Genomic DNA, 25461 nt, shown 5'->3' on the forward strand with positions numbered 1-25461 from the left:
CGGCATGCAAAGATCACGACATCGCTTACAACACCACTCGCACGGATCTGGATGCACGTCACGAAGCAGACAGAAAGTTAGAGCACGCAGCTTTCAAAAGATTCGTCAGCAGAGACGCTTCGTTGGGAGAAAGAGTTGCAGCACTGGGCACCACCATAACCATGAACACGAAACAAAAATTTGGGTGGGGTATATAAATAACATACAGTAACAACATGTCTCGTATAACTGACTTACCACCCGAGCTACTATATAAAATATTCAAACATGTAGTAAACGGAGATGTTAATAAACTTTTAATCATAGCGAGATCAACACCGGAATTTCATATCCCTTGTGAAATGGTTGTCAAGGACCGTCTTCGGGAGATCAGTGGCATGAGGTGCGGTGATCTCGACACTCTTCTTTCGGCCGCAGGGGAAAAATTAAACGATAGGTTGGATGAACTGCACGAGGCGAGGCAGGGGAGAAGACGATACACGGATGATTGGCGCAAGTCCAAACAGGAGACCGAAGATATCATCACGCACATCATCGCGTTGTCGGAAGCGCGGACTTTCTTCCTCTAACACAGACAAAAAAATCTTCGATACAAAAATCTCGTGAAAAAAAAGTATATATAAATAACACACATCGTGAAAAAAAATTAAATTTCTCAAACACACTGAAATTTTTCTCTTCGATATGAGTGAAAAAAAATGAGTGACCTCCAAGCATTAAAACAAATGCTAAATTTGTCAGTCGAGTATGTAAAAATTCAGGAATTGGAAGTCGGCAAACCTTACACGATAACTTCCGGTTCAATCGTTTCTACCCAGTACGGTCCCAAGGTGCGTCTGTTGCTCGACGGACAATACAGTCTATTTTTACCAGATCGATACGCTAACATGTTATCCGACGAGAAGCTATCTATTTTAATCGAGAACAAAACTCGAATCGTGTACAAGGGGACAAAGGAACTTCTTGGTAAGAAAACGAAGCACGTAATAGAATTTGTGTAACGGCTGCGCGGGGTATATATAAAATAACATACCTTGAAAAAAAATTACACGAAACAAAAAAAAATCTCAGAACATATATATATATATATAACATACTGTAAAAAAAAATTACACGAGAGGGAAACAAAAAAAAATCTCAGAACATTTATATATATAAATAACATACCGTGAAAAAAAATATATATAGAGCATCAACATGAAGCCCAAGGGTGTCGTGTACCAGATACCATACTCCAATCTTAAAAATCTAGGTGCCCTCGATGGGTTACTCACCAAGAAACAACGCGAGAAGAAACGTTCTTGCCTGACGAAAGGACACGGAATGAAATTACTTCTCAGCACACCTCAATTGAGACGCTTGCAGCGTTCGCGGAAACAGCAAAAGATCGGAGGTTTCATATTCAGCATCCCGGCCATCTTGGCAGCATTGGGGGCAGTTGGAAGTTTGGCCGGCGGAAGCGCCGCCATCGCGAAAACCGTCATCGACTCGAAAAAGAACAAGGCGGAATTGGAAGAACAGAAACGTCACAACTTGGCCATGGAGAAGAAAGGGGGGAAGGGGGTGGGCGTAATGAAAAAGTTTAAAAAAAAGAAACAGCACTCACCAACCGAGACATTGAATCTCTGATCGAACCGTTACAAATCAAACACTTCAGAGGAGTTTTCATGTCCGACTCGTTACCTTCAACCGTCAAAAGAAGAGAATGCGGCGTAGTCAACTTGGACGGTCAAGAAAATCCAGGCACGCATTGGATATGTTACCACAAAAACGATAATAAAGCATTCGTTTTCGATTCTTTCGGAGGTGTTCCACCTACAAATTTAGTTCATTATCTGAAAACGAACAATCCTATATACTACAACGACGAACGCATTCAAAATTTCGGAGACGTGAACTGCGGTCATCTCTGCCTCTCCATGCTCACGTTTCTCTCTAAAATAAATAAGCCGCAGGTGGAAGATTTCCAGAAAGCTTTGTGGAATTTTAAACACGATGGGCGTGTTCCATCTCACGAACGAATCTTCGATCTTGAAACTCACGCTGCACGACGACATCGTCTATCCTAAATCCGTAGCTCTGCGTGCATTCTACAGCATGTACCTCATACCTAACGTCAAGCAGCACAACAACAAAATTAGCGTCTGAAGCGAACATATCGTCGTCTCGCCAGGCCAATACAATCTTTCTACTTTGCAAGCTCAATTACCCAAAGGCACGTATCTTTCTCAAAATTCGGTCACGCACAGAGTGGAAATCGTATCGGCGACTGAGACCGTGGACCTGGGCATCATGGGAGAACTTTTAGGTTTCGAGAACGACACAAAACTCGAAGCTGGCATCAAGCACTTAGCAACCAATATTCCTAAATTCTTGGCCATCGAGACTTTGAACGTTCACTGCAACGTGGCGGAAGGCATGATCACGAAATCTTCGGACGGGGGGTTGCTGGGAAGTCACAAGCAGACGGGAATCATAGCCACGTTTAAACCCAGTTCCGAATTCATGGAACCGATCATCTACACACCCTCTTCGCCGATCTATTTTCCAGTATGTCGCAACCGCATAGACAACATAGAGTTGGTGGTGACGAATGAGAAAGGAGAGGTGGTGGATTTTGCAGGTGCAACGACGACGGCCGTCCTGGAGATCAACGTATAATAAATAACACACATAGTGAAAAAAAATGGAGCAAATCGAAAGTTACGAGTTGCAATCTTTCCCTCCCAACCGTCGCACGTTCGCAAATTTGAACGAAGCGAACCGGGAGATCGAATACGACGTGGACGTAGGGGACGGGTTTGTTCATCCTCACAGAGCGGACCTCTACTTCCAATTCGACGTGGTGAAGAAAGAAAGCGGAGACGCGTTTCCCCCAGCAGCAGCAAATTTGAAACTCGTGGACAACTTCGTGCCTCACCTGTTCTCGCAGGTGGAGGTGAGGAAACACAACACCGTCATCGACAGAATAGATTATCCAGGCATCACGTCGACGGCAGTGGGAACTTTGAAATTATCCAAAACGGACGCAGCATACTATCAAGCGGGAGGATTCGAAGCGGGAACCAAAATATCGACGAGAAGTCACACGGTGCTCTTTCCCATGCGTCTGCTTCCGGGATTCTTCTCGGACTACAAGGAGATCATGTGGAAGGGAGGACTGAGGATCACGTTTCGAAGAGCGGCCAACGACAACGACGCACTGATGCGATACGCTACTTTGGGTCCGGACGGCACCACGCCGATAGCCAACACTATACCCGAAGCAGCCAAATGCGTCATCCGGAGCATGGAGTTGAGAATGCCGATCGTGTAATACGAGACGAACTACGCCCTCAAGTACAAAGCCGAGATATTGAAAAGTCCGCAGGTACCGATTCACTTTCACGGTTACCAGTGCGTGCAGAAGTTAGCGTCGGGAAGTCACATGGAATTCGACGTGACGACGCAGATCAACAACATACAGTTCGACATGCCAGATTTCGTCGTAGTGCTCTTTCAGACCGGACGCGATAACAATCAGGAAAAAGATTCCAGCAAGTTCGACGACTGCAAGATCAAGAACGTTTATCTCAAGAACGGGAGGAACGAAGTGTTCCCGCGCGAGAATTACAACCTCGACATGACCAAAGATGATTACCTAAAACTTTACGAAGCTTACACGGCTTACAAACGCGTGACCGAGGGAAGCGTGGACATGTACTACGCGCCCAGCGAATTCAAAACCCACAGACCGATGTCCGTCATCAACACGACGAAGCGGAAGCAGGTGGTGGTCAACGATCGCACCAACATCAAGGTCGTCTGCGAGTTCCACGACGCGCTGCCTGCCGATACTCTATGCAGCGTCATCCTGATCGCAGAGAAGTCCTTCGCGTACGACGTGAAGAACGAGAGGGTGACGGAACAGTTTTAAAATTCATAAAAAAATTGCCACATACTAAAAAAAAATCAACAAGGTTATATAAAATATAATGTAAGTTAGTGCGGTGCTGCAAATAAAACAAAATGATAGGTCACTGAAGATCGTAAAAAAAAAATCGTAAGATAGGTTAAGTTATATCACGTAAGATCGTGATCGAGTAAGATGTTGGCAACATTGCGAGAAAATAAGGCTTGTGTCTTACAAGAGCAAACCATTAAGTCGAGCTCCACTTTCGGTTGGTGAACTCTCTCTCTCCATTTGGGTCTACTACAGTTCGGTGTGCAAATAAAAAGAATAAATGATAGGTTAAGTTATATCTCTGAAGATCGTAAAAAAAATCGTAAGATAGGTTAAGTTATATCACGTAAGATCGTGATCGAGTGAGGTGTTGGCAACACTGCGAGAAAATGAGGCTTATGCCTTACAAGAAAAAAAAACCATTAAGGCGAGCCTCACCGAGCCTCACTTTCGGTTGGTGAACTCTCTCCATTTGGGTCTACTAAAAAAAACAATTATTATTTTTGTTTGTTTGCTTGCATCACAATACAGGCACGCGCGCATATGTGTGTGTGCGACAGAGAGGTTTACAAAAGGTCACGATATATAAACATTTGTCCCGGACTTGGAAAAAAATTATGATAAGGTGCATTCATCCTTCAAGGATGAAACAGTGCATTTACTCATCACGCTGTGTCAGCGCAATAAATGAGGCACGGAACGTGGTAAGAAAATGAGTTTTTTTTAAAGTTTTTTGATGCTGTTTTCATCGCTGTGAAACATCGTCTGCGCAATAAATGAGGCAAGGAACGTGGAGAGAAGGTGAGTTTTTTTTTGAGGTTTTGGTGATCCCCGAATGAGTAAAGTGAGTTTTTGATGTTTTGGTGCTGTTTTCATCACTGTGAAACATCGTCAGCGCAATAAATGAGGCGCGGAACGTGGAGAGAAAGTGAGTTTTTGAGGTTTTTTTGATCCCCACTTGATGACGTTCAAACGGGCTTATTGTACTACTCTAAAGTAGGTCAAAGCATGTAGAGGCTCTCGTGTAGTTTAGCACGTAATAAAAAAAAGGATAGGTTAAGTTATATCACGTAATATCGTGATATAACTTGTTATTATCACAATACTACCAAGTGTGAGTGGGGGAAAAAAGGGAAATTTTACTAAAACATCTCTAAACGCTAAAACATCGACAAAAAATTGTCAAAATATGTCAAAAACTGATATTCAATTGATAAAAAAGGGGCTACAAATGCATACCTACCAAGTACGAGTGGGAAAAAAGGGAAATTTTACTAAAACATCGCTAAACGCTAAAACATCGACAAAAAATTGTCAAAATATGTCAAAAACTGATATTCGATTGGTAAAAAACAGAGGCTACAAATGCATACCTACTAAGTACTGCGTAGAAACAATACACTTACACTACGGTGATTCTTTACCTGTAAAATATATTTTTGGAGAGGCAGCAGCAATTCCATCGTTAGCATGTTCACGTTTACAGAGATGGGCCTTGTTATTATCACAATACTCATACACAATTATTTACACAAAACGTGTAGATGTAGCGGATTTTTTATCTAGATTGCTAATAGAGGAAGACACAGGGGATGCTGAGGAATCTTTAAATTATATTGACACCTTTGAAATTGAACCTCTATTGTTAGATAACATAGTAAAGAAGATGAAAGAAGATGACATTTTACAAAACGTTGTACAATGGATTGATGTTGGGTGGCCTAATTCACTTCCAAAAGAGTTTCAAAATACTGTGATCTTACATTATTACAGAAGGAAGAATGAAATAACAATTAATAAAGGAGGCCTTATGTGGGGAAGACGTATAATAATTCCTAAAGAATGCAGGGAAACAGTGTTGAAGCTGTTACATGCAGAACATGTAGGTACACCTAAAATGAAGATGATGGCTACTGGTGGCCTTTAATAGACGAGGATCTTGACAGGTTGGGAAATCAATGTGTAGAATGCAATAGTTTTCAAAGAAGTACATCCAAAAACAAATATGTCGGATGGAAACAAACATAGATTCCTTTTGAAAGAATACATATTGATTTTTTTGAATACGGAGGAAGGAAATTTTTACTATTCATTGATAGTTGCTCTAGATGGACAGAAATATGGCAGGTGCGATCGACAAATGGAGAGGAAACTATAGAATGTTTAAATAGAAATTTCCAGATATTTGGTTATCCTTCTGTTATTGTGTCAGATAATGGACCGCCTTTTAGGAGTAATCAATTTGAGAAATTCTGTGAAAAGCATGGAATAAGATTGATACATTCACCGCCTAGGAATCCGGAAAGTAATGGTTTAGCGGAAAGGTGGGTGCAGACTGTTAAAGGCTTATTAAGAAAGAAATATTTTCAAAGTAGAAATGAGGGACTTAGAATTTACTGGACAAAAAGTATAGATAGTATTTTATACTATCTAAGATTTCCGAACTGGCAAAGATTAGGAATGTCTCCAGCAGAAAGAATTATGAGTTATCAGCCGAGAAGTATATTCAACTTACCAAATTGCCAAATAGATAAAAAGATAGAAAATAATAAATATGAGGCAGAATCTTGGATGCCAAGATCAGGAGAGATAGTTTGGGTAAAAAATTTTCCATCCTTAGTGCCTAAGTTTATAAAAGCTCAGGTGATTAAGAGAGTAGGAGCAAGGCTTTTAGAAGTGAAACTTAAAAATGGATTTACAAAAAGAGTGCACAGACATCAAGTGGGAAAGCGTAAGAACAACTATAAAGGTCAGAGATGGGAGGTTGAGAAGAAAGAAGAGGAGTTGGATGACTTTTGGACGTTTCCAATGTATACAGAGGCAGCACCAGGACATGGGGAACAAGAGGCAGTTGTACCTGCAGAAGCGAGGAACATAGAAAACAGAGAATTTCGAAGATCTTCTAGAAACAAGAAGGAGCCGGATAGACTACAACTTACCTTTGGTAACAAGACCTATGGATGATTTTTTTTTTGTTAGAGGGGGAGAATTGATAGAAGTTAAGAAAAAGATAAAAGATTGTGGAAGAGATACTGTGAACAACTCGAGTTACAGAGAGATTGTCTTTTGTCTTTGTTGAATGTCTTTCATGTAGTTTATATAACATGAAGTTATAATTTAAAATAAATGTTGTTTTGTTCGTTAACGTTTTGCCTAATTGAAGATCATTACAATTGGGAGTGGACCTACAGTTTAAAGTGGGAAATGAACCACTGTGCCTCCACTAGGAATCGAACCCGGTTAGAATGTAAGTGGTTTCTCATACTCAGATGGCAATTGTAGTTGATTGAGGGAAATTGTAGGCTGCAATTGTTTCATCTCTTATCGTCTGATGTCTACATACAAGCAATTTGGTATATTGAGTGTGTTTTTCGTTCATCTACGCAATATGGCAGCAGCCACGAGAATGCAAACTCAAGACAGGCACACAAATTTGGAAGTAGTAAATACTGTATAGATGAATGAACAGGGCAAAATTTAAATTAACACACAAGTATTGCTTTCAAAAATCTTAGCATGCTGTGGAGCAAATTGTGGTTTTGCATTAAAAGGGAAGACACGCGAATGCCACTACTCACTCGTGCATGCAGTGATCGAAGTGGTAGTTTGTAGCTAGGGTGAAACGAGCCTTGGAAATCGGTCGGGAAGTTGTTTGTTATTGTTTCACATAATTTGTAGGTAGTCACACGTAGTCTCAGAAACAGAAATGTCACACATACAAGAACCTTGCTTGCAGGCCACGGATAATAATCCTGGGGAAGTGGCGCTACCAGCTCCTATTTTCCAAAATTTGGCACGTTAGGTATTACACCAGATGTGTCATTTGGTTATGATACATTTTTATTATATTCCTGTGGAGATTCGAACAGTGTTCTCGGCTTGCGAGCCAACTTAAATCGGCGTTAGCGTCCAATGTTTCGAGCGCATACATTGCTCCCATCATAAGGTAGAGAGCATCCTGTTTAGAGCAATGTATGCACTCCATTCGTTTGAGAAAATCTAAAATAAGAGGAATTCCTATCCCTGTTCTCGTGTTGATATTTCCTGGCAAATAAGAGGCTGTCGCGATCTATTGCCGCGCTATACATTGAAGAAACAATGCTTTCTAACGACCGTCATGTTGGGCAGATTTCAGTTGTATATTGGCATTTATCTTATTCGTATATTTTCAAGTTAAGAACTTGGATTAAATTATTTATAGTTAATTGTTTTTATAATTCATGTATATATTATGTTTCTTTATATTTTATAATATTATTCACGTATTTTTTTTACTTTCTTTTTCGCGTATTTTTGCAACATTTATTCAGAATTTATAGGATCCCAAATAATATATGCAACGTTTTCATTGTTTTTGAAGCACAAGTTAAATACATTTCTTCTTAATATCGATTTTTGTTCAACAATGTACAAGATTGAAGTAATTTGTCTTCCTTATAAACTAAATCTTTATTTAATCATTTTTTATGTACAAGGGCAAATATGATTTATTTGATAAAATCAGTTTAGTTATTTCTATATAGTTTAATATTGTAATATTATTGCAAAGTATTTCTCCCTCGTGTTCTTGGCGATGTAAAAGCTTCCACGTTGGCATTTTTAATTGTTGCCAACCTTAACTTTAGCTTACTATCGCTAATTAACATTGATGTGTTATATAAATTATCAGTTTTTCTTGTGTTATTTTATGTTATGAGTTTGTATTGTAAGTTAGAACAATCTGTTATGCTGCACCTCGCGCTTGAGGTAGCAGTTGAGGTCTTGCTATTAACTGTGAAGGCGGTGCGCGGACTCTCGTGTTAAATAAATTGCTTATGACTGCCTGCGAGCGTGCATGACCCAATAAATTATAACTTTTAACTTGTGCGAATCAGTATGTACGCGCGCGATTCGTGATTAAAGATTTTGGACATTTTAATTATAAAATATTTGGAATTTTATTTACTGTCACGTGTCGCAATTCGGTGGTTTCCTTTCTGGAGGAAGGGTGGATCGTCTTAATCCCGATCCCTGGGTGAGAACTGGTGCTCCCAACTGACCAGCCGGAGCAAGGAGCGGTGTGTTGCCAATTCGGCATACCCTGGAGTTACGAGTGGTGGCACGTTGCAGCTTTATACTCCGAAGTCGATACCAAAGGTTCATGGACGTCTGCGAGATTTTTTTTTCCAGGGAGGGGCAAGCAAGGTAGTTTTTTTCCAGAGGGGGCAAACAAGGTGCATGTTCCCCCATAACAGTGTTGTCTCCTCAAAAACCATTGCTTTAATTTGAAGTTATCATGTTCATGCAATAATTAACATATATTATTATAGCTAAAATGCAATTGCGCGATATATATAATTTTTGGTTGACTTTCCTTTTCCAGGTGGGTCGTGCCCTTGCCTCTTTTTCGGACATTCATGCAAAGGTTCTATTTTTATTTCGCGTCTACCACTTTCGGTTAATCGCAATGATAAAAGATGTGATAGGTGATAGAAGTGGTATAAAGACAAATGACCCATCCATATTTTCTAATCCGACATTAGACTTCGCAGTGTATTACGCTAACTAATTTGCCACGGGATCGGCTTCTTCGTGTTTGTCTGCTCATCAAATGATTGATTAGTTATTCAAACTATATAGGTAGCAAAGCTATATAAAATAACAAAACAGAAAAAAAATCCACTTGACGTCTTGTAGTACTATCACCAACCTACAATTTCATGCTCTCAAATCCACACAGAAAACTTCTTGTGGCATTAGTTTTACGGAATGGCCTTCGGGAATAAAGATCGCCTATTTCCTGGTTCAGCTCGAAACAATTCAGGTGCCTTATCGAAGCTGCTCTTGAGCACGCAGGGTTTCTAACCTACTTCGCCGTAATTCAGTTGTTGTATCTTGTTTAATATGATGTATTGTAGAGCCAACCGCAGATTAAATAGGAGGAAAAAGACTTTTGCCGACGGAAAATAAGTTGGCAATGCTGCGAACACCGAGGCATTCTTGATAAGACGCCTGAGGAGGGTCGAGAAAAACTATCCTGAAAAAGCGCAACCCCAGTATCGAAGGTCATGCTACACGTGGATTGGCAACTTTCGGGAGCATGCTGTCTGTCTACACAATTCTACCCAAATACCTGTTTGAAAATGAATCTTCTGCTCGCATTTTATTTTTCAAATGTAGTTCTGACTTTGTAGTCATTTTGCAATTATTTTTATTTGTTCTTATTTTGCTTTGCTTTTATGTTACTTTTATAATTAATCGAAACTATGAAGATGGATGATAAATAGATGAAATTGATGAAGAGACACCTAAAAAAGATATTTACAGACCAGGACTCGATCCCGGAACCTAAAGCGGATAGGTTGGGGGGGGGGGGGGAGACGGTCAATAACTCGCGGTCACGAACTGGCTTATAATTTTTGTAAGTTCTGTTCATGCATAATGCCTGCTTTCGGAAACCTAATTTATAAGTGACACACTTCGTTCGGTGGGGACAAGCCACGAATTGTTTGAGAGGAGGGACAAATCTTGTTCATATACTAGATACAATCATGGACTATACTTGAAATGGCCTCCCCGATGGCGCAGTGGTTGCGTCGTCGCCTAGTAATCAAGGGGTCCCGGGTTCGATACCCGGTGGAGGCACAAGTGGTTCGGATTCCACTTCAAACTGAAGGTCCAGTCCCGATTAGCCTTACTATGCATAAAGTGGACTCAAAACACCAAATCAATCAATCATATACTTGAAATGTGACGTGCTAAACAGTACTTTCGGAGATCAGATGGACATGGCAATTTTGATATACGAGTTGCACTTTATCTACTTAGATTATTTATGTCCAAATTTTATCCTAATAGATAATCTCGCAACAACGCAAAATGTTTAAATTGACTCGAATTCACAATGGTTCATATACAGTGTGTTTATAAATGAACGGTGCGGCTTCAAAAATTAATAATAAATCTATTTTTTACCTTACACGGGCAAAACTTACACCGTAATCAGCAGCAACTGTCCAAGTTTATATAACTTTTTTTAAATTGGTATAAAGATAGAAATCGAGAGGGGGCAATTGCCCCTCTGTGCCCCCTTGCAGGTGCTCTTGGCCGTCTGGAAGAAATAGTGCACGAAAGACGTGAAAACTAAATCCATCTTGAGTATCCTTTTGTCTTGGTACTCTTAGATTCTGCAACCTTTCTTTCTATAGTCCAATGTTTGCCTTCCTTACCTCCTAGAATTGATTTCTGTACAAGTTTGAGGGCTAATCTCCCCTGCCCACTGTGGTTGTGCGACTGCACCTTCTTCCGCCGTTGTTCCTTTGTGAACTTTCATCGGCTTCCAAATACTTCATTTTCTTCAAGAGCATAATATCGTTTAATAACCGGCGATATGATTCCTCTACCCTAAATTTCTGGAATAAAGTATAATAATATAGGGGCATGGAAATCTGGAAGGGGGGCGAGGATGGCCACCTCTCCCCTTTAGAAAACTAATGTCAGCTAAAAGTATATATTTCACACGTATAATTTGATTTGTCATAGTAATTTACATTAATTTATGTAATGGGGATGCAGGAATGCGATAATTTCGAATTCAAGTGGTGCTTCTTGAGGGGGCAACACTATTATCGGGTTAATATGCAATTGCATATGGCATATTTCCCTGCGTCTAAAATATCGAAAGATGTCCATGACGAGGGGGGGGGCATTTGCCCCCCCCCCCCTGCACCCCGTGCGCACGCCTATTGCTACTCATTTCTACACTAGTTGGAAGCTTTATTCAATTTCGAGCCAAAAATGTAATTTAATATCAAATCAGGGTTGTTAAACGTCCACGAACCCATAAATTCTAATGGGTTCTAATTGGGTTCCGCAACAAGACCGGAAACTTTTTTATCGCACAGTTTAAATACGGTCCCAAGTTGCGTATTCTTTCATTTCAATATGGAACTTAGACCGTCTTTAAATTGATCCGGAAAGAAGGTCCCTGTGCCGTATTTCAATTGATCAGGAGAAAATGTCCCTGGAACGAATTGAAATACATAAAGAGGCTCTTTACAGTCCAGATCCATTTATGCTTGCTAATATTCCCTGCTGAACCGGAATTGAATTGATTTAAAATTCCTGACCCTTTAACAACCCTGGTTGAAATTCATTTTTTTACAAACAACCATATTTTTCACGGCCATTTCACATTAATCCCATACGATATACTGAGTTATTTTTCGCAATGTTCCAATGAAAGGTAAGAGATTTTGGCTATTCCTTTTTCTTCCTTGATGTTAAATAGATTATATTCGTCACGCGCCTATAACGTTACTAGCTAACATTTGTGAATTGTTCTTTCCTTGTAACGTTAACATCTACCATACTGAATTTATTTACGTTCCTTATGCAGAGGGTATGTACCCAACTGCATTTTGTTCCGTTCCGCTACAGTGGTTTACATTTTGCTACATTCCTATGTAACGTTAGTTAACCATATTGCCTTTCACTTCATTCCGCTACGGAGGATTGCATTCATTACGTTCCTATGTACAGTTACGTTTTTGTAACGCTAGTATATACCATATTGCATTTCGTTACTACGTTCCTTGTAACGGTAGTATATACCATATTACATATTACGTTATGTTCCAATGTGCTCATTTCGTTACGTTCCTTTATAACGTTAATATCTACCATAATACATTTTGTTACGTTCCTTGTAACGTCAATCTATAAGATATTGCATTTCGTTACGTTACATGGGTATCAGCAGTTGAACCATACTCTTCCTCCTACAAAATGGAACGTACCGTGTAACGCAAATTGGGTACGTTACGACTCCCTGCTTTCAACCTCCTCATTTTACAAAGTTTCTGATGAACACTCATGTTATAACATTGAAAATATGAATGTGGTGTTTATTATTACCCACTCTAGGTACAGCTTTCATTACTAGTATTTTATTATGATAAGTGCATAACATAGACATTTATCAAGAATGTATGGTAAAATATAATGAACACATGCAACTCTTGCACATTACGTAACTCAATTGAATTTTAAATATATTTTTAAACATGGCAATATCTTGTTCTGGAGATATATTCCATTCCTCATGTATTTTAAAATACTTTTACAATGAGGTGAATGCCACACACAAAATTGATTTGCTGTACCAAACAGAAGAGAATAGTCTAATATGAAACACAATTTTATTCACAAGAACCCTGATACTTAGCCTACATATCCCTTTCACAGTGGTTCTTCAAGAAAGTATACATGCTTACATTATTAGTAACAGCAGGTGTAAAAATAATACTTTTCATTTCTTAGAAATACATCTATTACCACCCCAAGAGCAAATACATCACAACTCCTTCAAGTAAAAAATAGTAACTTTACCTCAAAGTCCATCTCCTTTCTCTGCTTCATTTCTGCAGATGATGGATTTTCATTCAGAAGGTTTTCCGATTCAGAAGACATGTTATGGAAGTCCTGCAAGATTGTCTGGCTTGTCTATGCACGGATAGCACACAAACTTTGGCAAACTGTTATCCTCTGAAACCTAGAATGAAGAAAACTGAAGTCATAAGTAGGGTAGGGTTGGGACATGGGTATTTAAACACTGGGTAGCTAAATAAAATTTGGGTAAATACAGGGTATTTATGAAAATTATAGTCATCTACCAAGAACGGCCATAGCTCAGTTCGTAGAGCATCTGGCTATCACTCAGAAGACCTAAGCTCATCCCGGGGCAGGTGATCTGCACAAGGAAAAATTTTCCCTGTTTCTGCATGGCTCTGAGGTTCACCCAGACTCGTATAAATCACTACCTGGAGGGTAAAGGCAGTCAGGCAGGATGCTAATCATCATCACAACTATGGCTATGATCAAGAATATGTGGAGCTCTATACCTTCACTAACCCCCTGTGCCTTCACAGCATCTGTTATCTACCTCAAAAGTAGATATTTATTACAAATTAAATGTTCCCTTTATATTTTGTCTTGAGACAAAAATATAAACATCCCTCTTTGCAATTGTTAAAGTTGAACATCTGGATTCCCTACCAAACTTGTAAAATTCATTGTAAACTGCATTTTTAAATTATACAAAGCTTTGTATATTTCTATACCTTTTATATTTTGATCATTCCAGTTATATATTGCATGTCCTCACTTTCCTAGCTACATTCACATCTCTTACTCAGTATGGCCACTATTGGACCATGATAAAATACAAGCATAATTCCTGGTTTAAGGCAAACTTTCCAACAATTCAAGGGTATAAACAAATGTTTTCTCTATTTCAACCTTACATATCACCACCTCTCACCCTCCCACAAATATAATTAACAATCTAAAGGGTCTGTGTGATTAAAGGCCGACACACACATCTCTGCCGCAGTGCAGATCACAATTTTCGTTTCATCTCCCTGCCTCTTAGCATCACATGTTCTGCCCTGCTTGCCAACCTTCGCCATTGTTGCCAATTGTCATTCTATTTTTGGACACACTCGCCCAAACATAATTGAAAACAATTGAATAGTGCTCCAGCTCACGGCTCACACCGTTCAACGGGAATATTAATGTGGCAATATAGCATGATGTAATGGTTGCTTCTTTTATACAATGCATTTTCATTGGCTAGTTAGTAACTAGTGTGGCCAACTGTATTAATGAAGCACTTTTGTTGGATTGGAAGCACCAAAATATTATTTTAAGTACTTGACGGGCTTGACGTTGTCTGTGTGTATTGCGTGTGTATGTTAGTGAACATTGCATTCCATAATGCCTCCAGTACTATTGTTCATACTTCATTACTTTAGAATTGTTCAGAAGAAATAAATTATGTGGATGCATGAGCATTTCTGTGTTTCAACTCTCGGCTTTGTCACGTGTTCTTGTAGGAATTGTACGAAGGAAGGAAGATGGTATTTTTGCTGCTTAATGCGATGCATATTGTTTTCTTTGTTAAAATTAGCATGCTTTGATGGAAAGTTCGTAACGAAAGAGAAATCCACGCGGCTTATCGTCTGGTGGCAATATATGTACTTGTTATTGTTGCGGAAGCCAATATCGTTTGTAAATGTACAACAAAGGCAGCCGACTGTCGCCCATCATAGAGAGGCAATAATACTGCTTAAAGAGAAGTGTTTGAGCTCCAATTGTCGAGGTTTAACACGTTCGCAGCGCAGGTTATTAGTTCTCAAACCAGTAGTAGTGTCAGTCATGTATCACATGTCGTTGCAGATCCAGTACCAGTGTGGGCTTATTGGGAGTGAACAGTCAAAATGCCACCAAGCCAATTAATGCAATGGAAAAATAATACATTATTTACTTTATTCGAAATCATACAAATCATGAATCACTATGAAGAAGTCTTCTTTGCATAATTTTGGGTAATTTTACGCATGTGTTAGTCCAAATTTAGCGAAGTTTTAGTCCATATGTATGTACGTCGAACAGATTAGCAACACTTTTTCTCGCATTGCACTGCACAGATCGTGGCAGAGATATGTGTGTCAGCCAATACAACGTATCCACAAAATACTAAATCAATTAAATGATCAACAAAAAAAAATTGTTAATTGTATAAGAATTTCAAATTCATTTTTGAATTTTTTGAAATTAATTTGTTGTTACTTCCAGTAGTACTCTAAAAGTTGGTAGTGTGTGCTGAAGGCCAATATTTTAAATATTAATAAAATGACACTTTATTAAATTGTGAGTGTGGCATGCACCCAGGTTAATATAAGCACAATATTATGGGTGTGTTCCGAAAGTCTTAACGAAACAAACACATTCAATGAAAATAACTGGGCTCGTGAATCTGGTGAAACCAGTTATTTTGCAGACTTATCGGACACTCTAGGCGAAAGCGCAGGTGCAGGCGCAGCATTTTGTTCAGAGAACGTTTCCACATGGCATCCAGCAGAAGGAATGTTCTTAATGGCAAAAATAAACACTACTGCGGACACTGTTACTCATTTTAATCACATTCTAAGAACAGTTGAGGCATACTCATCTTGTGCATGTTGCTTCATGTTGCTATCTGTTAAAATTATAATACATTTTCGAAGTTGTTCAGTTTGGATCCATCAAGCACATGCGTTGTCTACAAGCAGCAGACAATTCTCACTGAACAAACCAGCCTCCTGGCCCATGCATTTGGTGAATCTCGTTCTTGCACGAAACGTACAGGATGCAACTTTTGGGACAGCATAATGAATCTCACGAAACGCACGGAAGCACTTATGCGGCAGCCAGTTACCATAACTTGTTTAACGTGTTAAACTCGTGCAACTTTTGGAACGGGTCCTATACTCTTGAAAAAGAAAAGACGAAGCATTTGCAAGCAATGTGGGAGCATTCTTCTTATGTGATCAAATGTATCAATAACCTAGTAAATGGAATGAACACTGTATGATAGAACAGGGGTTCCCAAACTGTTTCGTTTCATGACACCCTTAGTATTTCAAGATACTTCTGCAGCGCCCAAGTCAGAATGTAAGCCTATCTAGCACTTGCAAGGATTAGTTAGTGTAGTTTGGTTGCTTGCCTTAAGGTGAAAAAATAAACACATATTTCAAATTCAGAAACATTTTACATGTAAAAAGTACTAAATAAGCACATATTTGGAAGTGTCATTTCAGTGAAAGTATTGGAACATTTCGCGACACCCCTGTAAGCCACTTTGATAGAATATTTTGGAGAGGATTTTTTTGTACATATATGTGTAGTCAATTTGCAACCATGTGAGTAGTGAAACTTTTAGTTTGGTTTTGTTTACATGGTTAATACGGGTTCCATTTTTGCATCAGAAGTATAAAATGTACACTATACAATTACAAGTAAAACTGCAATAAATGTAGACAAAAATGATATTTTTGGGAGTCATACTAGCTACACCCCTGTTGTGGATGTAATACAGAATTGTGAAATAGTAAGATGGAATGTAGTCTCTCTTCCCCCTGCTGAACTTTCGTCAATTATTTGCAGATTATCATGTGAGGCTCATAGGAAGTTTTGTGCTCAAGGTGTGATCAGGTGTGTAAAGAATTTAGGGGCATTATTCTACTGCTAGGAGACCTAAATAACAAATAACAATAACAAAAACATTTAGGAGTGAAATAATACTCCTTCACATCCCACGCATGTGAAATAAGATGGTAGCAGCAGTCTGTATCTAAGACAACAATAAATGAATGACTGCTTGCAAACAATCAGATAGAAGTGCTTTGGAGGGAAAAATTGTTCTCCAGAAAAAGTGTCGTAAGTAGTCACGAAACCTCTGAAGTATGTGTTAACAGACACAATTAGAAATCAAACCATGTAAAATACCACAGCGATCTAGTCGGTAAGGACCAGCCCCTGTGACGGAGTGATTAGCACATCGTGCTACAATGCCAGGGGTCCCAGCTTTGAATCCATGTCTGGGCATGAATGTTTGTGAGTGTTCATTCATCAATTTCATCATATCATCACTCATCCCCATCTTCGGAAATTAGCCAAAAGTGGCACAAAAAGCAAAGTAAAATAAAGCAAATCACTCACACTCTTGTTGGTAGAGCATTTGACTGTCACGTGGGACACCCGGGTTGTTTCCAGGGTGGTTGATCTAAGGTCGGAATTTTTCTGACCTTGTCCCTGCAAAAAGTGGTTCTGGGGTTTGCCTGGGGGCAACCTTGGGAGATAAAGGCAGATGGAGCATAGTGCTGGTCACATCACCTCCAAAAGAGCAGAGACTGAAAATGTGTGGGGCCCTACCCCCACATCCCCTAAATGTGCCTTCATGGCATGGTTTACTTTACTACGTAAAAAAATGCAGTGGCCATGAAAGAATTGGAGTTAAACAATAAGCACTTGGACAGGCAGATGCTGATAATGATGAAGATCTTGCTGCGACTAAAATTCAGTTGCTGGTGCCGAAAATAATTCTACTTTTTTTTTTGTCAGGTTACACATGTTGCTTTAATTCTGTTAGAATTTCGACATTGTATCACTCTTGATTTTCTGCCTCTCTTTACTAATCATGATGATGAGGATGAATGATGATCAGATGTGATTGATAAAAATACAGACCAAGTTTCGAACCCGAAAACTTTGTTCATGGGATTAAAAGCCAACCAATTGATATGCTTGGCCACAGAGTCAGCAAAATTGACCTTCGATACAAATTGGAAACATGCTTGTCATGAGGATGCTGATATATTCAGGAATATCATTCAGCATATTGTTGCCATATACCCTGTAGGCCCCTACATGGCCGTGTCTGTAGTTCATACGTGATCCATGTGCATTTGACACAATGCACAATTGCAAACACATTCTTGAAAAATTTACATATTTTTGCATTTCTTAGTATTTACACATGGTTCTACACATTTTGTATGTGCATGCAACTAGTTCAGACACATAAAAATTGTGGAAGTATTTCATGATAGAAGTACGTGGGCCACATATCATGACTAAATACGAACAAATTTTATGTTATGTAAAACATGAACATATAGTAATTGCAAAAAAAAAAAAAAATCAACATAAATTTAGTTCGGTACATTTGGTCACCAGCCCTACATGGGTAACGGTTTCGAAAGTTGATTGATTTTTTCTACGTTTTTACACATTGTACAATGTGTATGTATAATATGGGATGTAGTTTCATTATTTATGAAATGGGAACTTATTATGTGCAGACAAAAACGTTATGCTTTCTTCTTTTTTCCAAATATAAAATATATAATGATTAAATAACAAATATTTGCTCACGCTCTATCTCTCTCACTCTATTTTTACTAGCATTTTATTTACATATAGTAGCTCTTGGCTTCCAATGAAAACAATTGAGTAAGCATGTATTTATTTGGGCAACAGAACGAGTGTTTTTATTGTTGTTGATTAGGTTTATTTTACTTCGCTTTTCTGCCACACTTGGTTATCGCGAAGATGAGGATGAGAGTGATATATGATGGAATTGATGAAGGCCGGGATTCGAACACGTGACGAGCATGCATTCTTGTTCCTGTGTGTTGTACTCTGCAGTGAATAATGAAATGAAAAATTTATTCCAAAACTCAAAAAGCCAAATGAATATCATTGAAGAAACTAAAATGTGTGTATTGTTACATGTTTATCCCCTTAAATATATTGAATTTTTGGTAACAGTTAAATATAGTGAAAACACATTTCTTCAAATTTACAGGAGAAAAGACAGGAAAGTACTTACGGAATTGAGTTCGTGTGGACTTTTGGAAGCTGGGAATAGTGTTTTTTTTTCCATTCGCACAACTTATTCAGCCGGTAAATAATGTAATTTTCGACATTCATGTATCTCCGTTGCATGATAGCTCGTGCCACCATTACCGTCGACTACGTGAATCAAATGTTCCATGCGTTCGATTATGTAGCCCCTGTCAGTGTAGCAACCACGCGGTAGTTTTACAAGATGAAGCGTGAGCGTTTTTTTTTTTTCCAATTTAATTTTTTATGTTTGCCTAAGCTAACTGAACCTAACCTAACCTTCCATGAAAGATTTGTTGATCAATTTTAGCCTAAAAACCATAATTTTACGGTTAATAAGTGTTAGCGTAGCAACCACGCAGTAGTTTTACAAGATGACTTGTGAGCTTTTTTTTTTTTTAAATTTAATTTTCTGTTTGCCTAACCTAACTGAACCTAACCTAACCTTCCGTGAATGGTTTGTGGATCAATTTTCGCTTAAAGACCTTTTGTGAATAGTTTGTGTGGCATTTATGAGTTCGTAAGTTTGGAAACACTGCATATCAGCTGACAATAGACAACGTGAGTCAAGATTTGCCCGCCAAATTAGCAATGACCAAAGAAACATAATCCCAAGTTGAAAAATGTTCCGCTATGCATATAAGGTAAGTACAAATGTAAATAATTCGGAAATAAACGAGTTAAATGTGTTTTCACTATATCTAACTAGAACCACACAATTTTTACATGGTTCTATTCGATTGTGATTTACTTCTGTTAACATGAGTGACGTGAGGTGACCTCGACACTTGGCATAGCAATCCAAGTGGTGCCGAAGGGTGGTTGATGGGGGTCATAACCCCCCTCCTCCCAACACACACACACACTTTAGCACCCAGTATTTCTAAAAAAATTACACGTAACTCCCACCCCCTTTTGAAAATAAAAAAACGATTTCATTTGATTACTAAGCCAGAGATCCCGGCTTGCCATAGGTGTTCTTTATGTGTGTGTCCCTTCATCAATTTATCATCTTCGCGATTAGCCAAAAGTGGCAGGAAATCGAAGTTAAAAAAAAAACAAATCTATCAATGATTTGATTTGATATTTGTTACTTAGAGTAGATTTTTTGTCACATTTCGTTAACCGCGAAGATGATACGATATAATTAAGGAAGGGACAAACACAAAGAACACCCATCCCCAGTTGGGGATTCGACCCCCACTGTGATAACCACTCCCCCATGAATGGTTGATTTGGTGTTTTAAGCCCACTTTATGCACAGAAAGGCTAATCGGGACTGGCCCTACAGTCTAAAGTGGGAACTGAACCACTATGTGCCTCCACTGGGTACCGCCGGCCCTTGTAGAAGAGTGGTGTTAGCACATCGCGATTCGACATCAGGAGCCCCGGATTCGAATCCCGGCATGGGCATGGATGTTTGCGAGTTTCCATCATCAATTACATCATGTCATCACTCCTCCCCATCTTTGCAAGTTAGTCAAAAGTGGCACAAGAAGCAAAGTAAAATAAAGCAAATAAAAAAAATCCACTGGTTACCGATCCAGGACCACTTGCATTCCACCATGGAGGTCGGCCGTCAACAAATACTAGAGGAAAGGGCTAACCATTCGGATACGTGGGTGTCGGTAAAGCAAACTGCATTTTCCCCCAGTGATAATTTTCAATTGGTGTTTGAAACACCATCTTTGTGTATGATTAACTTTTTTTTTTTTCAAAAAATTTGCATTGCTTGATTGGTAAATGTCTGTTATATCGGAGACACATTAAAATTTGATATTTTGTGTTTCGGATGGTTCGTACTTACCAACTGTGTATTGCGGAACATAGTTGAAGGTGCCATTATGATTTTTACATGAAAATAACTTCAATTTTTCACATTACGAGCAATTCTTTTCGTTCCTTTCTTCCATTGCGGAACATACAATATGGCGCACACAGCTGTGGATCATCACGCGCCATGCTTGTGTTTTGTCAATTGGGAGTGGGTATGCAGTGTTTCCACTTTCTTAACCGAAAAATACCTACTTTCGTGTTCATTATGTCATCACAAACCATTGACGAAAAGCCCCAAAAATCATTCATGATAGCCCCAAAAACCATTCATGCTAGCCCACGAATCATTGCCAGATAGTCCCCAAAAAAATTCACAATAGCTCCACAAACCATTCATGATAGCCCCATGAACCATTGACAGATAGCCCCATGGACCATTTCCGTAAAGGTTGGGTCAGGTTAGGTAAGCATAGTTAAAAAAAATCTCATAAAAAAAGACAAGTTTGGAAACACTGGCGAGACCGCGTGACTTTCGATGCTTGCGCCATCTGCAGGAACATAATGGAAACGATGATATAATGTTGTCGCTTTGCACAAAATGTAAGTTTATTATATCAAAAGACCTTATTTCTTGTTGTGCAGCATTCTACGGTGACAAAATACCTCCATGGGCTTTCAAAATGCTATAGAAACTCATTTCCGTAAGTAGTTGCTTTTGTAATAATGAAGAAATGTGTCTCCGATATAACAGACATTTACCGCTTGATTTCCCTTATTTCTCCATCTCACGATCTCATTACTGAAGGATCCGAGTTCAAGCCCTAGCCTGTGCATGAGCATCTCTTTGTATCCACCCTTCATCCACTTAATTTAATCAACATTCATTGTCATGACAGAAGTTAGGTAAAGTGATAGCAGAGCAATGCTAACTATAAGAAAAAGTACTAATCTGACATTCCCTGGACAGATTTCTTCATTTTTACAGAAGAAACTACTTACGGTAATAAGTTCCTGTAGCATTGTCTAACATCTGGAAGGTGTTTTGTGTGATGTGGGAATGTTTCATAGCGGAAATTCAACCATTGACGCATAGCCCCACGAACCATTTCCGGTTAGGTTAGGTTAGGTAGGGTCACGTATAGATTGCAATAGTTAAAAGTTGGTTTCGAAAAAAATATGTGTAGCCCCACACACCATTCTCACATAGCCCCACAAACCATTTGCGGAAACGTACGTTCTTCAGTTACAAAAACACTTTTTTGGTAAATGTTTACTATCCTTCGGACACCTATAACTTCTGAGTTTTGTCAATTTTTGACATTTGTACTTACCTATCTGCTTCGCAGATCATTTTTTAACATGTATTCACGTTTTTATATCATTTTTTTAAAAAAGTGTTTTTGTAACTGAAGAACGTACGTTTCCGCAAATGGTTTGTGGGGCTATGTGTCAATGGTTCGTGGGGCTATGCGAGAATGGTGTGTAGGGCTACGCAAATTCTTTTCGAAACCAATTTTTAACTATTGTAACCTATTGTGACCCTACCTAACCTAACCTTACCGGAAATGGTTCGTGGGGCTATGTATGAATGTTTTGTGGGGCTATGCGTCAATGGTTGAATTTCCGCTATGAAACATTCCCACATCACACAAAACACCTTCCAGATGTTAGACAATACTACAGGAACTTATTACGGTAAGTAGTTTTTTCTGTAGAAATGAAGAAATCTGTCCGTAGGATAGTAAACTAGTACCTTACCAGAAAACACAAACACAAATAATTTTCTCCAAGTGCATCTGCAGGGCATTGTGAAATCTGGAGTCCAGAGTCCTCTGTGGTAACGTCCTCTGTTTATGATTGCCCTCATAACTTACGTTCATTAGCAACTTTATGTGATTAAATCTATACATCTAGAAAAAGTGATGGTAGGTGGCAAAAATTCGGTACTAGTTAGATATAGTGAAAACACATTTAATTATATCTAACTGTTACCATACCAAAATTTCATTCGTAGCATGATGAAATCGCAATAAAACAAAGGAACTTGGGCCCCTTTGGTTTTAGGCTCCGCTCTCTTCCACCTTGGGTACTACTTTACGGTAACATTATCGTATGGGTAAAACGGATTCCTTCAAATTTCCTTCAAATTTACAGGAGAAAGTACTTACGGAAATCATTTTCTTGAGAGTTTTGGAAGTTCCTGAATGTACATTTGATCCATTTTAATGTGAATGCGTTTTGTTTTCTGCGAAAATCTCTGTCCGACACGCTGTTTCTGCTCCCGCCATTTGCTTTTTGCATGAGAGTGCAATGTTCCGTGTGTTAAGACGTTGCAACCCCGTAGCCAGTGTTTCAGCCTCGCCGTGTTTTCACTAGAACCACCTGTCGAGTTCGGAAGAAGCCATTTTTCCCCGAATGGGTTTCACTTATCGCACAACATTGTAGCAACATTGTGTTCGGACGTCACAGGAGAGAGCTGTTTTTACAATTTTTCTTTGTATTTATGCTAATGGAACCTAACCTAACAGGCCTAACCTAACCACGTAGGCATTCCTCGTCTGACGTCAATATTCAAGGTTGCAAGATTGTTGTGCGTAAAGGAAGAGAATTAACGAATTACGAAAGAAAGATGGTTCCGACCCGAATGGGTGACACTTATCGCACAACACTGTAGCAACATTGTGTTCTGACGTCACAGGAGAGACCTTTTTCATGTTAGGCAATACAAGGGTAACGCGTCTCTTAGCGAAAATATTATTTTTTCTTTGTATTTATGCTAATGGAACCTAACCTAACAGGCCTAACCTAACCACGTAGGCATTCCTCGTCTGACGCCAATATTCAAGGTTGCAAGAGTGTTGTGCGTAAAGGAAGAGCATTAACGAATTGCGAAAGAAAGATGGTTCCGAATTGCGAAAGGAAGATGGTTCCAAATTGCTGTTTATGGACAATGAACGTGGTAAATCGCAAGGTTATTTTACACGTTCTACACGTAAATGCGACGTATTAGCATAATTTAAAATCCGGGCACGAAAGTAGATATTTTCCGGTGAACGAGGTTGCAACACTGCATAAATCGACAAAACACTCTCAGAACGCTCCCTAAACCAGTACGCTATCACGGCCATAATGTGTTACAGATTCGAAGCAACAAGTAACAGTAAGTACTCGTAAATAGAAGAAATAGACATTATCTTAGTTAGAAATGCATTATTTCGCCTTAAGAAATGTTCCGCAACACGTTAGCAATGTAAAGAAGTCCGAAATATATGATTTGTAGGTGTTTCACCCATACGATAATAGTACTGGTGGAGTAACACTTTACTATACCTGAGACAGATTTCTTCAAATTTACAGGAGAAAGTACTTACGCAAATCATTTTCTGTAGCGTTGTTGATGTTTGGGAATGTAATTTTGATTCATTTTAATGCGATTGCATGTGGTTTTGTACGAAGATCTATTTCCGACGCGCTATTGCTGCTGCCGCCATTTGCTTCCTGCATGAGAGCAGAAGGTACTACTTTACTATACCTGAGACACCTGGGAATAATTTCTTTCGCACTTTTTTACATTGCTAACGTACTATTCTGCATTAGGGAACACTTCTTTAGGTGAAATAATTTAATTTGTTAGGAAAGTAATGTATATTTCTTACATTTACGAGTACTTACTGTTCTTGTTTATTTCCACACACAACATGGCGATAGCTTACCGAAAAACCATTGACGTTAGCCCAAAAATTCACGATAGCCCCACAAACCATCACGGGGACGAGGTATGCCTACTAGGTTAGGTTAGGCCTGTTAGGTTTGGTTCCATTAGCACTCCTTTCGTTCAATTAAGCATATACGGACAATACGAGAGCGTATTCTGCTCTCATGCAGGAAGCAAATGGCGGCAGCAGCAATAGCGCGTCGGAAATAGATCTTCGTACAAAACCACATGCAATCGCATTAAAATGAATCAAAATTACATTCCCGAACATCAACAACGCTACAGAAAATGATTTGCGTAAGTACTTTCTCCTGTAAATTTGAAGAAATCTGTCTCAGGTATAGTAAAGTGTTACTCCACCTTGAATTCAATGCTAATTTCACCCCTGTAAAGAACACACATAGATGAAAACTTCTGTATAAACCCCCGGCACTGATACGCAGTGGAATTACATTACACCCAAAGTATATACCACTGAAGGTACTAATTTTCTTCCAGGAGAACAAAATAACCAGCCTTACCAACTCCATGTGTTCAAGGTAAACATAAACAAGAGAGATGAAAAAACAAAACAGTAACCAAAGCGCCAAATAGACTGCAGAGTTGCCAGATCAAAATTAGAAAAGTCCTCCTATCAGGATATGACGTCCGGTCGAAAGTAGAAATATAGAATCATGGGTAGGGAAGGGCGGGACAGAATTTTTTGGATCGAAACGGGATCGGGAGGGGACATTTTTTAAATCCCGACATTCGGACGGGGAAAATTCTCAATTTCCCCACAAAGTCAAAAAATGTTCAGGACGGGAAATGTTCGAAATTT

At 39.0% G+C, this 25461-nt stretch overlaps 1 protein-coding gene across 1 annotated transcript in view; it reads right to left on the reverse strand.

The window, feature by feature from the left end:
* The window catches only part of LOC145999248 (uncharacterized), a 135613-nt gene extending 110486 nt beyond the window's left edge, over nt 1–25127 (reverse strand). The window contains exons 1-2 of the mRNA XM_083136184.1: nt 25002–25127; nt 13313–13475 (exon numbers count right to left, since the gene is read on the reverse strand). Coding sequence (XP_082992310.1) covers nt 13313–13393 — 81 coding nt within the window. The 5' untranslated portion in view covers nt 13394–13475; nt 25002–25127. The remainder of the gene's footprint in view (nt 1–13312; nt 13476–25001) is intronic.
* Nucleotides 25128–25461: the final 334 nt, after the last annotated feature.

This window comes from Lepisma saccharinum, chromosome 15, assembly GCF_977018435.1.
Source record: "Lepisma saccharinum chromosome 15, izLepSacc3.1, whole genome shotgun sequence".
Lineage (NCBI taxonomy): Eukaryota > Metazoa > Arthropoda > Insecta > Zygentoma > Lepismatidae > Lepisma > Lepisma saccharinum.